General features: G+C 36.2%; 1 protein-coding gene across 1 annotated transcript; it reads left to right on the top strand.

Moving 5' to 3' along the window:
• The first annotated feature begins 241 nt into the window (after positions 1–241).
• Positions 242–17,348, top strand: grk5 (G protein-coupled receptor kinase 5). Its single transcript, XM_049468342.1, has 16 exons — positions 242–518; positions 4,805–4,900; positions 5,561–5,673; positions 6,268–6,345; positions 6,854–6,954; positions 7,050–7,142; positions 7,594–7,657; positions 7,936–8,076; positions 9,594–9,784; positions 10,018–10,055; positions 11,733–11,822; positions 12,756–12,964; positions 13,808–13,945; positions 14,898–15,035; positions 15,502–15,672; positions 17,021–17,348. The coding sequence occupies exons 1-16, from the start codon at positions 467–469 to the stop codon at positions 17,117–17,119; spliced, it is 1,812 nt and encodes a 603-aa protein (XP_049324299.1). The 5' UTR covers positions 242–466; the 3' UTR covers positions 17,120–17,348.
• The last annotated feature ends 431 nt before the right edge of the window (positions 17,349–17,779 follow it).

The raw sequence follows: 17,779 nt of genomic DNA, 5'->3' as shown, positions 1-17,779 counted from the left end.
ATCAAAGAAACTCGTAATTTTTTAGTGTTCTCTTATTTTTGTACATGCATTTAATATACTGTCCAAACTTTTTCTGACTTGAGATTATACAATAGAACTAAAATGGTGTGAAGAATAGTGTAAACCAGATTTACAGATTAACCCCCCCCCCCCCACACCCCCCCCTTTCTGAATAAACAGGCTCTACTGGCTCTCGGGTGACGTAAGCCGCCCACTGTCTCCAAGTTCAGAGAATGTTGCACCTGAGGAACACCTGAGTGCTGAGCTAGCAGGTGAGAGACGCCTCCAGTCTTCTGTCTCCAGCACTTCAGACAGACACTTCAGCAGTGCCTACAGCATGCAACAGTGTGTTGAACTTTTAGGAATATAAAAATTAATCTATTTTAACTGCAGCCTGCTGGACTCAAGACCCAGGACCAGATAGTCCAGATTGATTGGATCTGCTGACTGATGCCACAGAGCCGGGATGGAGATTGAGTCTATGGTAGCGAACACTGCGCTGATCAGAGCCAGAGAAGGTAAGACCATCGGTCATTTCATTTATAGTGGAATATGAGGGGTACAGTATATACAAGACCTGGATAGACCTAAATTAAGGCTTGACCAGGGGTTAAACGGAGGCTAGGTGGGTTTAAGGTGGGCTTGGTTATTAGAGCCCACCTTAAATTGACAGGGGTCCCATCTAGACCCCAATATTTTGTGCAGTACGAGTGCATCTCAAAAAATATAATTAAAAAATATAATTGAAAAGTTACTTTATTTCAGTAATTCAGTTCAAAATGAGAAACTTGTATATTATATAGCTGTATAAAACACAGAGTGATCTATTTTAAGAGTTTGTTCTTCTTATTGTTTTATTTTATTATTATGGCTTACAGCAAATGAAAACCCCAGTTTTCCAAAAATCAGTATCTCAGGAAATTAGAATATTAAATAAGACCAATTGCTACTTTTGGCAGTGTGAAAAATTCCTGCTGGAAAATGAAATCCACAAAATCACTGAGCCTGATGGGACCCATCGCTTACCTTGTTCGGCATCTACATTGTTGCCCAATATAAGTCAAATTGGGAGCAAGTCTTATGTAGTTTAGACCGTCTATGTTGCAATGAAAATATACTATTTCTATTTCACACCACATATTGGTAATATATCGCAAATGAAAACGATAAAATATGTCACAATAATGAAATTTCAAATGTCACCTGTATTTGATAGAGACCACACACGGGTAACCACCAGCCACTGTTAGATCCCAACCTTAGTTCTGTACATTTTAGTGGTTACCCCACCTTTATCAGGATAGACTAACCTTAAAATTAAAAAAATTCTCTTTGGATTTTTGTCATCATTCTTAAAACACAAATCACTAAGTGCATCCAAATTACATACTAATTACTAATACCTATTTAGTAAAATTACTAATTGCATTGTTGGATAATAGTGTACAGTTGTACAGTGTAACCTCACTCAAAATCTGTCTGGTTCTAATTATGTATCAAATTTCACACTTTCATTAATAATATACTACATACTTAATACTAAAGAACAAAACTGGTATTAGTAGTAATTAGTAGTAATTGTAATTGGAGCATACATTTGGGACGCAACCTCTAAGGTCTTTTTAGTCTCATAACTGAAAATTGAAGCACATCTGAGATGTGAATTGTCATGTAATTACAGTAGTAATTACATTTATCTGAACCTAAAACTGATGAGGCATTTGTTATTATCTCTCAGTGCTGTTTTATCAATTCTTCTTCATGTACTTAATACATAGGTTGTATGTGCATGTGTGTTTATATGTAATTCACTCAAAAGCGCAAACAGTGGACAGATGAAAAAAACACTAATTTGACTTTAACTTTTTTGGACGTTTTTGAATAAGATCGTGTTGCAGCTCCAGGACCTGCTCCTTTAATGAAATCACCGCAAAGAACTTTACATTTAAGGGCTTAAAATTTGTGCAACATATTAAATTCAGTTCAATCCCACACCACTGCTCCATTTCCTGTACAATAAAACAGAATGACCAACAAAGATTTTTTACATTTTTTAAGTAGTAAATTTGCACCTTTGTCCCACACGCAGACCCGCAGTGAGGTGCAGAGCGTCACAGCCTGCAAATTCTATTCATAGCACCAGCTCTCAACACCGTCCTGCAGGGCAAAGATACAAAACAGCACATTCTGCATTTTTTTATGCTTCATATACAAACAAAACACGTCAGACGTGCATCACAAAGACTCATAAAACAGGTACGACTCGGATGTCCTTGGGTCACAAACAGGTTGGACGCCTTTCGGTACAGCTGACACTCGAGTCCTCTGTCTGTACCCAGGCTAAATATAGTATCTGAGATGTAAGAAAAGTTCTTGGAAGTGTTTAATCACACTGTTAATGAGAACTGAACTTAGTAATGCATTTATAGTAAATAGTATGACAGGGTGGCATTGCATAATACAGAGTATATACAGCTCTGGAAAAAATAGAGCACTAAAGAGAGCACTTCAGTTTCTGAATCAGTTTCTCTGATTTTGCTATTTATAGGTTTATGTTGTTTTATTCTATAAACTACAAACAACTTTTCTCCCAAATTCCTTTAGCTTTTCTTGGCTTCATGCATGTTCTCCTCCACCAGTCTTACACACAGCTTTTGGATAACTTTATGCTGCCTTACTCCTGGTGCAAAAATTCAAGCAGTTCAGTTTGGTGGTTTGATGGTTTGTGATCATCCATCTTCCTCTTGATTATATTCCAGAGGTTTTTAATTTGGTAAAATCAAAGAAATTATTAAGATGCAAAAGTTATTCAGAGAAGTCAGTAGTGCAGGTAGTGAAGCTTCTTAAATCTATTATACAGTAAAAGAATGGGTGGTAAGTGATTGCTACAATGTTGCTAAATGGATGCAATGGTATCTCAAGTGGTTCCTACGATGTTGCTAAGAGATTGCGAGATGAGTGCTACAGTGGCCTGCAAGAAAAAGCCAGACTAAGCTTCTTTAATATATTTACATTCTACTAAAATGCAGTGTTGCTTAGTGGCTACTATGGTGTTGAGCAGTTGTTGCTATGGCATCCCAGGTGTTTGCTATATAATGTTGTTGATTAGTGGCTACTTTGGTGTTAAGAGGTTGTTGCTATGGTATCCCAGGTGTTTGCTATATAATGTTGTTGCTTAGTGGCTACTTTGGTGTTAAGAGGTTGTTGCTATGGTATCCCAGGTGTTTGCTATATAATGTTGCTTTGTGGCTATTTTGGGTTTAAGAGGTGGTTGCTATGGTGTCCCCGGTGTTTTCTATATAATGTAGCTTAGTGGCTACTTTGGTGTTAAGAGGTTGTTGCTATGGTATCCTAGGTGTTTGCTATATAATGTTGCTTTGTGGCTACTATGGTGTTGAGAGATTGTTGCTATGGTATAACCGGTGTTTGCTATAGTTTTGCTAAGTGGTTACCAGATGGTTGTTGTAGTGTTATTAGGTGACTGCTATGGTATCACTGGTGGTTTGCAATAAAGCGACTTTTTAACAATAGTTCTGAGAGAAAATCTTGGATTGTAAAATTATATTTTAAATAATAAAGACTATAAAAAAGAGAAATTGAGATACAAGTGGGGGATATGTGGGAAAAATAGGCCCTTAATATGAACCATTGCATTTTACATTATACACCAAAAATAAATCAGTGAAATCAGTGTATGTTTCACACTCTCACCTGAACACTGATACTATGTCACCTCTTTATTCCTCCTTTCTCTGATCTATTTTTATCCCGGGTATTGATTGTGTCGTTCAGGATACCAGAGATGCCTGTACACTCGACCGTCGACACATAACAGATAATAAAGGCTGGCACACATTCTGATGGAAGTCCTTAAAAGGACACTTCATTTCCTCAGACGTCTATTTTTAGAAGGGCGTTGTTTGTTGTCCTTTTTTCTTTCTTCCGTGAGGATCAGATGCTGTTCTTTCAGTGCATGAACTCATGAAACAGAGCCGATAGAATCAGGCAGTGAGGAGCCTGTCCTGCCGACTACGCCACTTCAGGAATTTGCCCAAGGAAATTAGTTTTAGCGTGTTTACTTTCTTTTGGTTCGTTAAACAATTTCAAAAATGTTCCGACGCATGCGAATGTGCTGGAGGAAACACTGTCTATCAGCGGTTACAGTCCATAAAGTTCACAAAGAATGAGGCGTTACGTAAAAGCCAAAATCTGCATTCAAACATTCAAATAACCAAGAAGAGATAAAAAATTAAATAAAGAAAATAATAAACATGTATAGGATCCAGCTGGGGTACCAAACAGCTCCATTAAGCAGTAATAAAGAGAGATTTGTGCTATAAGGTGAAATATTGGCACTGCTGTGATAGGATCACAATTGTAATATTTAAGTATATCTAAGCTAATAAGCTAATGTCAACATATAATGAATAGAGTCATAAAATTGATTCTTTCCTGATTTTCCTGAATACAAATCAAATAGTTCATGTCCTCCAAATCTTTAGTTTCATTATTTGTTAAAGATTTTACATCTTAAAAATGATTCATAGTTGCAACTTAAAATGAATATTATTTAGAAAAACCCCAAAAATAGCAAAGTGACTTATTTGGGCATATGAAACATTAAGTACGTATGCACAAATGAACCAAAAATTGCCAAAATTAAACACATTGTTAAAATGACCCAAAATGATATTAACAACCACTGTGAGAAAGGTAAAGCATAGACCTCACTGGGTATGTTTTAAAATAATGCGAATTTGACTGAAATTCTCTTTCCTAATAATCCTGTCTGTTCTCTCTGAAGGCTGTGGAGGGAAAGGTAAAGGAAGAAGCCGGAGATGGAGAGAACTTCTGCGCTTTCCCCACATAAACCAGTGTACAGAGCTGGAGAAAAGCATGGGTAAGCTTCAGTCGACTTCAGTTGTGTTCATTACTGTGGTGGTATTTACTGAGGAATTAACACAGGGAAGACTACATTTTACTTGAGCTTGGATTTAGCATATTTTGTCGCTGTCCAATAAAAAACAAGTATAAAGTTTATTGATCAATGGACCAGTAGAAACTCTCCAAATTATCTAAAATAATCTCTTTTTACATTGAGTTCTATTGGAAGATATGTAGGTATTATCTCTCCTCTGTAAAGCTAAACTCAAATTTGAAAAATGCTAAAAAAAAAATGGAAGAGGGGCACTGGGTGATGTATGGGTTTAGGGGCGGGGCAGAGGGGAGAGCTGATTGGCTGAGCAGTGTGCTTCTGATAGCAGTGTGATGCAGAAGGTTGGATGTCAGCAAGGAGAAGGTATTATTGATTGACTGATTTGCATATTATATAGCACAGTTGAACCAGCGAGGGCGCTGCAGAGGCAGAAATGACTGCAATAAAAGCGTTTTTTTAAAGATTAGGGAATGTTTATTAAACATTTAAGCCTGTTCTAATCTAAGTCTGGTATATTACATTTTAGCTATTAATGAAACAATATATAATTTAGGGTTTAGTTTCTCTTTAATACTGCGGTTTTCAGTTCAATTGCTCTTACCACAGCGATGCTCTGTGTTACAGAACGGGAATACTACAGCCTGTGTGTGGATCAGCCTATTGGGAAGGCCTTGTTCCACCTCTACTGCGACACACGACCAGAACTCAAGCGCTGTGTTAGCTTCCTGGAGGCAATGGTATTTTTATAGAAGTTTAGTATAGAAGTGCTGTGCAGTTTGATTATTACACTGATTAATAATAACTGATGAGACAATAACATAACTGTCAGTAATATAAATATATATATATACAAATTAAGAGACCACTTCAGTTTCTGAATCAGTTTCTCTGATTTTGCTATTTATAGGTTTATGTTTTAATAAAATGAACATAATGCAAAGAAAACAAGTTCATATTTATAAAGTTTTAAATCAATATTTGGCGGAATAACCCTAGTTTTTAATCACAGTTTTTTTCATGCATCTTGGCATCATGTTCTCCTCCACCAGTCTTACACACTGCTTTTGGATAACTTTATGATGCTTTACTCCTGGTGCAAAAATTCAAGCAGTTCAGCTTGGTTTGGCCCACCTCAGTAATAGAAATAAAATTGTAAGTGACTTAAAAGGATAAAAGTGTCAGCTAAATGCCATAAAAATAAATGTAAAGTAGTGTTCAAACTTGACTGGTGCTTTATGTTCATGTCCCATGACTTCTGGCACATCAGGTTATAAGTGTATTAAGTATGCTGTAGGGCTGATGCTGAGATCTTTACCTCTGTTTGATATCAGGAAGCTCATGAACTGACACAAGATGAGAATCAGAAGAGCGGTGGAAATGAGATTATTGAGAAATACCTCAACCCAAAGGTAAATATATGGATATGAATCAAAGATATAAAATGCTTAAAATGCAAACAAATGTTCTAAATATATTTTTTACTAGAGATGCACTGATTCAAGAACCAGTACTAGGCTTGTACTGACACTGTAGTACTGAATCAATGTACAATACTCAGGATTAAACATTAAATAACATGATATTACTTTTAGTACAAATAGAGGGCCATATCTTACATCCTGCACAAGGCACGCCGGGATGCTCATTGCTATCTTATACATATTAAATAACATAGAGCCAGAATTTAGGAATAAATCTACACTGATGTGTGTGGTGGTCTGGAAGTGAGGAAGTCTTTCTATATATTTTGTTGGTGGAAAACACAGGAACTCCACTGACTGATTAAAACCGTGACAACAGTCAGTCATCAGAAACCATTCATTTAGGTGCTCCCAGTACACACACACACAAAAAAAGCTTGAATTATGAATACAGAGTTATGGATGTGTTTGTAGCTCATGTCCTGTATGTGTTCAGTCTCCCCACTTCGTGCAGGAGATCCAGGAGAGCCAGCAGCAGCTGTACATCCAGAACCTCCAGAGGAACGTCTGCGACGGAAACTTCAGCTACTTCAAAAAGTGAGTTTCAATCCTTTTTTTAATAATTTCTTCCTCAGTTGATTTTCCGTTCACTGAAATTATATTCAGCTCACGTTATATTTTACTGACTACAGATCAGTCCATGACTTTCTGAGTGGAGCTCCTTTTAAAGATTATCAGAAAAGCATGTATTTTGATCGTTTCCTGCAGTGGAAGACGATCGAAAGGTGAGCAGGTGATCTCTGTCCTATAAATACGTCATTATATTACTTAAGTAGAAATGTAGATTATCTATACTTTACTGGAATAATTATTTTTACATTTTCACACAATTATCTGAACTTTCTACTTTTGTACACTATAGGACTCTGTGGGCGTGGCCTAAACTTTTGTTCTTAATGACTTTATTTATTTTCCCTTACACTACTTTTACTTTTATACTTTAAGTAGTTTTGAAACCAGTACTTAGTACTTTTTAAACACTTTAACTTAAAGAGTAAAAAGCTTGAGTTGACATTTTTCAACTAATAAAGTATTTTATTAAACTCTAGTATTTATTCTTCTACCTACAGAGTAACAAACTATAGATATATTGTTCAAATCCATGCAGTTTTTTGATTATCCAGTAAAATTGCCATTTTGAAGACCACGTGACTTTTGCACGTTTTCTGCCCACAGAAAGCCCGTGACAAGAGACATGTTTCGAGAATACCGTATTTTGGGAAAGGGAGGGTTTGGAGAGGTAAGAATTCATTTAACTTCAATATTTTCTTAAGGTGTTATATAATTAGGGGTGGGAATCACAGGGTGTCTTACAATATATAATATATAAATATTATCTTAATACATTGGTGGCATTTTTTTTGGTCGGGTAGTGTAAATGTAACTCCTTTATTTGATGCTGTACTTCTTTAATATGTTGGTTCAGACAATAAATGAGATTTTTAATAGGATATCTGTAGAGCTCCATAGCTTTAGCATGATGAAACAGTGCAGGTAACAGGACGCTGTTCTCCTCAGGTATCTGCATGTCAGTCTCGAGCCTCTGGGAAAATGTACGCCTGTAAAAAACTGGAGAAGAAACGCGTGAAGAAGCGTAAAGGAGAAGCGCTGGCCCTGAACGAGAAACAGATCCTGGAGAAGGTCAACAGCAGATTTGTGGTGAGAATTCTGAAGTGTGTGTGTGTGTGTGTGTGTGTGTGTGTGTTTGAGTTGCCACGATATAATTCTTATATTCTAATATTTTCTAAAATAGCAAGTCTAGTAATATTGATTTCTGAACTTTAAAAATCATCTTTTTCATTTCAGCCATTTCTAATTTTCTGCAAATAAATGCTCTAAATGACAATAATGATAAATAATCTGTAATTTAAGTTGGGAAAAATTGTATCGCTGGGATCATTTACAGTCCAAAATGCGTCAGTGAAAATCTGTGGATCTTAAACACCCTGAGAAACTGCGGAACTAAAAAAACATTCTACAAGGAAGTTTCCGTAAAAAATCCTAAAACAGGAACAGAAAGATTAGAAAGGATAAAAAGCTTTAAAGGACTGAGATTTAGTTGCTGATTTAGTGGAGCCTTTAAAATGAAAATTTTGCATTATTAAAACTAAAATGATTATTATTTCTGAGACAATACTGAGATTAGTGTGTTGTCAATGGCCGCGTCTTTTTCATTGCCTTTTGGCTCCATTAGGTTGCGTAGTGGTTGTTCTGATACTCACCATCATCAGTGTGTAGTCATTTCCCCCAGGCTACCTTAGGTAAACTTGTAGAACATTTATTTTGATTACCTACAGTATTTGGCCTTGATGTTGTAGGCTGTAAGAGCAAGCAGAACTCCTTTCTCCATTTAAAAATGTTGAAATGTGTTTTTTTTTTTTTTACAAAATCTATTTTATTCACCTGACCTTAAAGGAGAATGTAAAAAGTGCAATTATTGTGCAAAGCAGCTGATATAGCAGAAAACATATTAAATTAACTTACAATTTAGGCATGATAAAGTTTTAAATATAACTAACTCACAATTTCAGTAACGTTACTTAGCAAGTTTGAAGCAATGATTTACCTACAATTATTTAAGTAAATTCTTAAAATTATTTTCTTAAAACCAGACATACAGTGCAAGCAGTGTTGTTTTTACTACCCTATTCTGATACGATATAAATAAACACATATGTCTTTATATATTTACATTACATTTACAGCATTAATCTGACGCTCTTTTCCAGAGCGACTTAAAAGGTTATTTCTATTACAGAGTTGGGCCAATGTAGTGTTAGGAGTCTAGCCCAAGGACTCTTATTGGTGTAGAGCAGTAGAGTCACCCAAATTGATGATGTGGATTGATGATGTAGTGTTATCTACTGCGCCATACCGACCATATATGTGATTCTGCATTGTATCACACATATAAAGAAATATATGTCCATTTATATTTGATCAGAATAGGGTAGTAAAAACAACACTGGTGGGTTTAAGGGGGGGCAGGGGGGTCAACCGCTCCCCACTGTCCCTATGTACTGTATGCCTGGATAAGTTTATATATTGTTAAGTTTAAAAAAGTTTTTTTAATCAATTGCATTAATTAAGGATTTTTAAATTTAGCATTTTGCATATCATCCTGTTGCGTGTATGCGATTGCTGATGTGTGTTAATGTTGTATTTCTCTGTATCAGGTCAGTTTAGCGTACGCCTACGAGACTAAAGATGCCCTGTGTCTGGTCCTGACGCTGATGAACGGTGGAGATCTGAAGTTTCATATTTATAACATGGGCAGCCAGGGATTCATCAAATCCAGGGTCCAGTTCTACTCTGCTGAGATCCTCTGCGGCCTGGACCACCTGCACCAGAACTGCATCGCTTACAGGTGAACTCCAGTAACCGTGCAGATAATAAATCACACCTTTTCTTCTTAAGACCTAAGCATTTAATAAGGGATATTAAAATGTAAAAAATAAATGAAATAAAATATATTAGCCAGATTTGAAAAAAATTAGATTTCTTTAAGCATATATATATATATATATTATACTACAAATCTTATTTTCTCTGCTATAATGAAGGTACAGTATTTTTTTTTACTTTGTCATTTTATTTCAGGGACTTAAAGCCAGAAAACATTCTTTTGGATGATAATGGTGAGTAAAAATATACAAATAAACATATTGTACAGAGAACAGCACATGTATTTATTTATACATTTGAAATACTTTTAAAATACATTGACTAAAGTATTAATTATTAATGTGAGATTTTTTTTATGTCCAAACTTTTGACTAGTACTGTATAGTAAAAAAAATGAGAGCACTTAAAAATGATGAGTTTCTTTGATTTTATCAAATTGAAAAACCACTGGAATATAATATACTGCTTGAATTTTTACACCAGGAGTAAAGGGATAAAGTTTTCCAAAAGCAGTGTGTAAGACTGGTGGAGGAGAACATGATGCAAAGATGCATGAAAACAAACTGTGATTAAAAACCAACCAGGATTATTCCACCAAATATTGATTTATTTAAACTCTTAAAACTTTATGAATATGAACTTGTTTTCTTTGCATTATTTGAGGTATGAAAGCTCTGCATCTTTTTTACATTACTTGTTACATTTAAAAATTCTGATATATTTATGGGTGCATTTTCATACATAGAAAAATATATTTGATAAATATATATATTTTTTTTCATACGGGTTACATTCAGCTACATCTAGCAGGAAGACACGCATGAATGTAATTAAATAATGGTGTGGCATTTATTTCTATTTTTATCACACAATCTGTATTCAGTTACTTTCCAGGAAGTTTTCCTCGCTGCATTCCACAGCAACCGCTGCAATCAGACACGAGGAAATCACTCTCAGCTTGTTTAATTCATGATCAGCTCGGCCGTTTCTCACAGCTCTACAGGACCGGTCGGGTTTGATTTGGTTTCTCAGAACAGCAGTAATTCAGCTTATAACAGAAAGAGAAAGCTGCGAGAGCGCTTGCATCATGAAAACTCGCTAAACACGAAATTCACCTGTAAACCTGCTTTTCATGCAGCAAACAAGGAAACAGTGAATAATTAAAATCTTATCCGCAAAGGGCCGGTGTGGCTGCAGCTTTAAACACCAACCAATCAGAAGCTCTCGTCATCAGTGGTGTAAAAAAAACCCTCATATAGAAAAATATATACAGCTCTGGATAAAAAATAAGAGACCACTTACAAATTGAGTTTCTTTCATTTTACCAAATTAAAAAGGAAGGAAGATGGACGATCACAAACCATCAAACCACCAAACTGAACTGCTTGAATTTTTGCACCAGGAGTAAAGCAGCATAAAGTTATCCAAAAGCAGTGTGTAAGACTGGTGGAGGAGGAAACATGATGCCAAGATGCATGAAAAAAAAAACTGTGATTAAAAACCAGGGTTATTCCACCAAATATTAATTAATTTCTGAACTCTTAAAACTTTATGAATATGAACTTGTTTTCTTTGTATTATTTAAGGTCTGAAAGATCTGCATCTTTTTTGTAGAATAAAACAAAAATGTTCATTTTACTCAAACATAAACCTATAAATAGCAAAATTAGAGAAACTGATTCAGAAACTGAAGTGGTCTCTTATTTGTTTTCAGAGCTGTACGTATATACAATTGCAGTAAATAAAAGGAAAAAATACATTTTGGTCATTTTAATACATTTTAAATGTATTAAGAAATGCATTTTACATATGGTACCAGTCAAAAGTTTGGACACAACTTTTACATTTTAAATAATGAAAAAACACTGTATTTAAGGTGTGTCTGAATTTTAATATGTAAACGCTCACAGGGCACATACGGCTCTCTGATCTGGGGCTTGCAGTCGACCTGCAGGAGGGACAACTTGTTCGGGGAAAAGTTGGAACAGCGGGATACATGGGTATGTGTTCATGTCTGTGTCTGTCTGTCTATCTATGTGTCTGTCTGTACGTTTATCTTTGTGTTTGTCTGTCTGTATCTGTCTGTCTGTATGTCTGTCTTTGTATGTGTTTGTATATGTGTCTGTTTATGTGTCTGCCTGACTACATGTCTGTATGTCTCTCTGTCTACCTATGTGTCTGTCTGTTTATGTGTCTGTCTGTGTGTCTACTCTTTGTGTTTGTCTGTCTGTATCTGTCTGTCTATGTGTTTGTCTTTATGTCTTTCTTTGTATGTGTTTGTCTTTGTGTCTGTGTCTGTCTGTCTTTCTGTATGGGTTTATGGATTTCTGCTTCTATCACAGTTAAGCATCAAATAAAACTTTAGCTACACAAGCTAACACTAACCTGTGATAAACACAGCTTATTTGCATAAAAGTGACAGAGCCCTTAAACGGCTCCTTCAGAAAGAGACTGAAACTGGTAAGAATAGATAGATAGATAGATAGATAGATAGATAGATAGATAGATAGATAGATAGATAGATAGATAGATAGATAGATAGATAGATAGATAGATAGATAGATAGATAGATAGATAGATAGATAGATAGATAGATAGATAGATAGATACTTTATTGATCCCGAAGGAAATTTAGCAATAGAGCTGTGAGATCTCTTTATCTTTATGTGAGAGAGATTTTGTATAGACCTACAGTATTCTTACTTGTGTAAAAAGAGGTATAATACGTCCCCTTTAAAAACAATATTATTATGAAAAGAGCTTTTGTATCGATTGTTTGGATTGGCCCATCACTATTTAATAATCATTTATTCAGTTGGTTAATGATAACATTTGCATATTGGTAGCTGGTCAGTTGAAAAGATTATTATGATCATCAGACTCTTTAATTAACTGAACTGTATGTTTGTGTCTGATCTCTCTCGTATCTTCAGCTCCTGAAGTAATAAAAAACGAGTACTACAGTTACAGTCCGGACTGGTGGGGACTCGGGTGTATCATCTACGAGATGACCTCCGGTAATCCGCCGTTCCGTGATCGTACTGAGCGCGTGCACAGGAAGGAGCTGGAGCTGAGAGTTCTGGAGATGGAGGTTCGATTTAATGAAAAGTTCGACAAAAACACTAAATCCATCTGCCAGGCGGTAAGAGCTCCACCACACAGTCCCAGTCTTATTTTACAGTTTCTTAATCAGTTTCTCTGATTTTACTATTTATAGGTTTTATTCTATAAACTACAGACAACATTTCTCCCAAATTCCAAATAAAAATATTTTCATTTAGAGCATTTATTTACAGAAAATGAGAAATGACTGAAATAACTTAAAAAATGCAGAGATTTCAAACCTTAAATAATGCAAAGAAAACAAGTTCATATTCATAAAGTTTTAAGAGTTCAGAAATAAATATTTAGTGGAAGAACCCTGGTTTAATTACAGTTTCCATGCATCTTGGCATCATGTTCTCCTCCACCAGTCTTACACACTGCTTTTGGATAACTTTATGCTGCTTTACTCCTGGAGAAAAACTTCAAGTAGTTCAGTTTGGTGGTTTGATGGTTTGTGATCATTCATCTTCCTCTTGATTATATTCCAGAGGTTTTCAATTTGGTAAAATCAAAGAAACTCATCATTTTTAAGTGCTCTCTTATTTTTTTTCCAGAGCTGGAAAAAAATATTATTTTTTTTAACCTCACAGAGGCTTTACACTGGTCTCAGAGCACTGTTAAAAAAAACAACAACATTTTTTTCAATGTCACATCCCTACAAAGTCACTTAATTCTAGGTCATGTTTGCAATGGTTTTTTTTCTTCAGTCAATTTGTGCAGTTTTTAATTTGGTTTTGACTAATTTAAGAAAATCTATTGGATTGCTATTGACTTTGCTATTGAATACACATTTGCAAAGGGTACATCTGATTGTTATTTCTAAACAGGTTCATCAGAAACGCTGAAATATAAAGTGATTATTGTTATTTTTACTCTTTAGCTCTTTACGAAGAATCCGAAGGAGAGGCTGGGCTGTAAGCTGGATGGAGCAGCAGCTGTTAGAGCTCATCCGTTCTTTAAGGACATTAACTTCAGGAGACTGGAGGCGGGAATGGTGGCGCCCTCCTTCGTTCCAGATGTGAGTTAAAAATATTATAGGAATAAATAATAATAAAGTGCACTGATGTAAATGCCTGCCTGGTCTGTACATGAGCTCCACCTACCTTTCAGACCTGAATTATGTTCCACTGAGTTATATTCCATTGTCCATTGCTTTTAAAGCCTGTGTTTAACATTATAATTTTATATTTAATATGGACATTTGTGTATTAAAAGTGTTCTAAATCATACTTTGCCTTGCTGACTCTAGTGTTGTTTTTTCCAGCTTGTTTATTGGCTGGTTCGTGGTCTATTCTGGTGGACAACAGGTCAAAATTAGTATTATGTTTAATAAAATGTTTAAAAAAAGGAAAACAACAGCCTATTTTCACGCCTTGCTCCTGCACTGTTAAAACAGTGTCAGAGTTTAGGAATAGATCTACACTGATGGTTTGGTGTGGTGGTCTGGAAGTGAGGTGTGTTTAGCTAGGTTTTTATATATTTTGGTGGTGGCAAACACAGGAGCTCCACTGACTGAATAAAACCCTGACAACAGTTAATCATCAGAGTCTATTCCTTTAGATGCAAAACCCGACTTTTAACTCAACAATAAACAGAATAAAGAATAAAATAACTGTAAAATTACTGTTCTCTTAAATGATCTGCTGGTGTATCTTCACAGTGTGAACCTGCAGGTCAGTATCTGTCTCTGCTGAGATGCACAAAAACGCCACGCTGTTAAGATACAAACGCGCCAAAGTCAGAGCTCACCTGTTTCTTAAAGGGAATAAAGACAACTGGCACACTGATTGGTTTATTTCACGTTACGCCCAAAATGAAACACACCCATGATAAACACACCCTTGATTAACTAAGATAATTAGTTCATGCCTTTTGTACTAAATATAAATATCTGTACTTCATATGTAATTCATATGTGTAATGATTAAAGCTTTATTGCTGACTGATTTTTTTTTATGTTTCTTCACTAGCCGAGAGCCGTGTACTGCCAGGATGTTCTGGATATTGATCAGTTCTCCACGGTTAAAGGAGTAAACCTGGAGGAAGTAGATGTGGACTTCTACGCCAAGTTTAACACAGGGAGCATGGCCATCCCATGGCAGAATGAGGTAGGAACGGGGTGAATATATAGCAGATCCAGTTTATTCTTTGATCACTTTATCAGATTTTATCATCTAGATAAGGCCAAACATCTACACAATACAAGTGTAGATGACATGCAGATGACGTTCCAACTTTCTGTGTAGGAACTTGAACTTGTGGGGCAATCCTTATTATTTTGCCAAATTTTATCCCACTTTTTACCTCCGACACATGTGAAGTCAGACTCCGCCTCTTTTTAAACTGCTGCTGATGCTGTAGCATTGTAATATTTGAGTTTATATGGATTGCAGCATTAGTGTTCTCCTCCAAGCATGTTAGCTGTCGCACCATGTTGCATTAGATGCAGTTTAAAAACAAATGATTGTGTTTTTTTTTTTACTAAAAGTAAATGTTTTGATTAAAAAAAGAAGTAATAAAGTGCTGCTACTGATATATTCATTCCAGTATAAACTTTTTTCCTTTCTGATGCAGATGATCGAGAGCGAGTGCTTTAAAGAGCTGAATGTATTCGGACCCAGAGGATCGAGAACACCCGACCTGGACCGGACTATTCAAATCCGACAAAGCCCTGAACTCCGTCCAAAGAGCCAACAACCTCCGGAGTCTCGCCACAGATTCATCAATAAACTCTTTAAAAGACAGGTGAGTTATGTTTTAATCATCACACTTCCAACCCACCAATCCCGGCCCTGCTTCCTGCAGAATATACTGTAGACCCAACCCTAACAAAACCTTCTGCCTGTGGCATTTTAAGACCTTCTAAAGGGGCACTAAACCCCCTGATTTTAGCTGACTCCACACACTTTGAAAAAGGCTAAAAAATGGGAGGGATAGTTTGGGATGTTGATGATGTATGGGTTTAGAGGTGGGGCAGAAGGGAGAGCTGATTGGCTGAGCTGCAGCAGGAGCAGTATGCCTCTGACAGTGATGAGACACAGATGGCAGGACATCAGCAGGGGGGCGGAATTATTGATTGACTAATTTGCATATTGTGATGCACATCATCCTCGCCTATAGCACAGCTGAACCTGAGGGGGCGCTGCAGAGGCGGACAAAATACCACAATAAAAGCGTTAAAAGCGGTTATGAAATGTTTATAACAGTTTTAAGCAGGATTGTTATGTTTTATTACTTCTAAGAAACACATTTCACAGGGTTCTTGCTACATTTTAAAAGTCAAATCAAATGCTTTTTAAGAACTTTTTAAGGCCCAAAAATGTAGTCATACTTTCGTTAGTAGAAAATAATTTATTGTATTGGTTATCTTTTTTTTTTTTGTTCCATTTTGATGTAGAACATGTTAGCATGTTAGCTAGCTCACAGCTTATGTAAGCTATCTCTCCGCTAAACCTACTTCTCTCACCGATAATGTAGCTAAGTCGCCGCTAATATTAGTATGTTAGCTAGCTCCTTAGTTCTAACCTTAGTCCTCTCCCCAGTAACATTAGCTAACTTGTGGCTAATGTTAGCTAGCTCTTTGCTAATCTTTGTTCTCTCTCCAGCAACATTAGCTAGCTTGCGGCTAATGTTAGCTAGCTCTTTGCTAACCTTAGTTCTCTCCCCAGGGAAAACACTTACATTACTAACAGTAAAACACTAATTAGTAGAGTTACCTGGGAGAGAACTATGGTTAGCAAAGAGCTAGCTAACATAAGTGTTTTCCCACCGGCATTAAACGCACCATCTAAAATGTAATACCTAAAGCAAATTTAAGACAATTAAAGACCTTAATTATCCAGATTTTTAGACATTTGAAGACTTTTTAAGGACCCCCAGGAACCCTGTTTCAGCTATTAATGAAAAAATATATGGTTTAGGGTTTAGTGGTTCTTTAATATTTTTTTCTTTAAGCATCCGCAGATGTTCTGAGCAGGAGGAGGGTTGGTGAACTGTAGTGCACAGGCATTAAGACAGTTTCTGTAGGCTTAAGCAATTTCCAATCCACACAAAATAAAACGTGCATTCACTAAAAGTGTGTTCTCTCTTTCAGCCGCGTGACGAGGCTATAGATCGGAGGAGAAATGCAATAAAAGAGCACACAGAAGACCCTCGAGCCAGACTGATAGACTCAGACTATTCCAGCTTATAAATACTTCCCATTGTAATGCTGAAGAGTGTGAACTTTAATTTTATACTGAATTAAAAGAAGCTGAATTCTCCTGCAGGTGTGAACAAATGCAGACTGTGCCGCGCTGTGCAGGAACATGACGCAACTTGAAATATCTTGTGTAAATATGTGACTGAAAGTGATCTGTGAAACAGTTTTTGTATATTTTGTGCTTTACTCTATTAAACATTACAGTACTTACGTTACCAAAGCGGATTTCAGTGTCTTTTCTGTCTCGTGCAAAACAACAAACAATGAGTGAGTCGAGAATGAGTCGAGAGTGGCTATTTACTGATTTTACAGTTTCTTTATTTGGAGCTTCAGTTTCTCCCTGTTTGGTTTGTTTTCACACAGGCATAAAAACCTAAACGTACCAAAATGTGGACCAATAAACCACGCAAGCACAGTCACCTATGATTGGTCAGTGCTGTCTGGCACAGGAGCAAGAAAGTACATATAGCAAGAAGATTCTGTGTTCTGAAAATTTGCTGTCACGCTTTAAAACACAGTGTTTTCAATGGGACATGCATCACAGATGTGCATATAGTAAACGAAGTTGCGTGGCTGCAAGCAGTGAACGCTGCACATACCGCGCTCAGTGTGTAAACAGCATGGAGCAGCAGAGACAGTGTTTATTCATAG

Source organism: Astyanax mexicanus, chromosome 20 (assembly GCF_023375975.1).
Source record: "Astyanax mexicanus isolate ESR-SI-001 chromosome 20, AstMex3_surface, whole genome shotgun sequence".
NCBI lineage: Eukaryota > Metazoa > Chordata > Actinopteri > Characiformes > Acestrorhamphidae > Astyanax > Astyanax mexicanus.
Note: the sequence above shows the minus strand (reverse complement) of the source record. Positions and strands in the feature narration are given on the sequence as shown.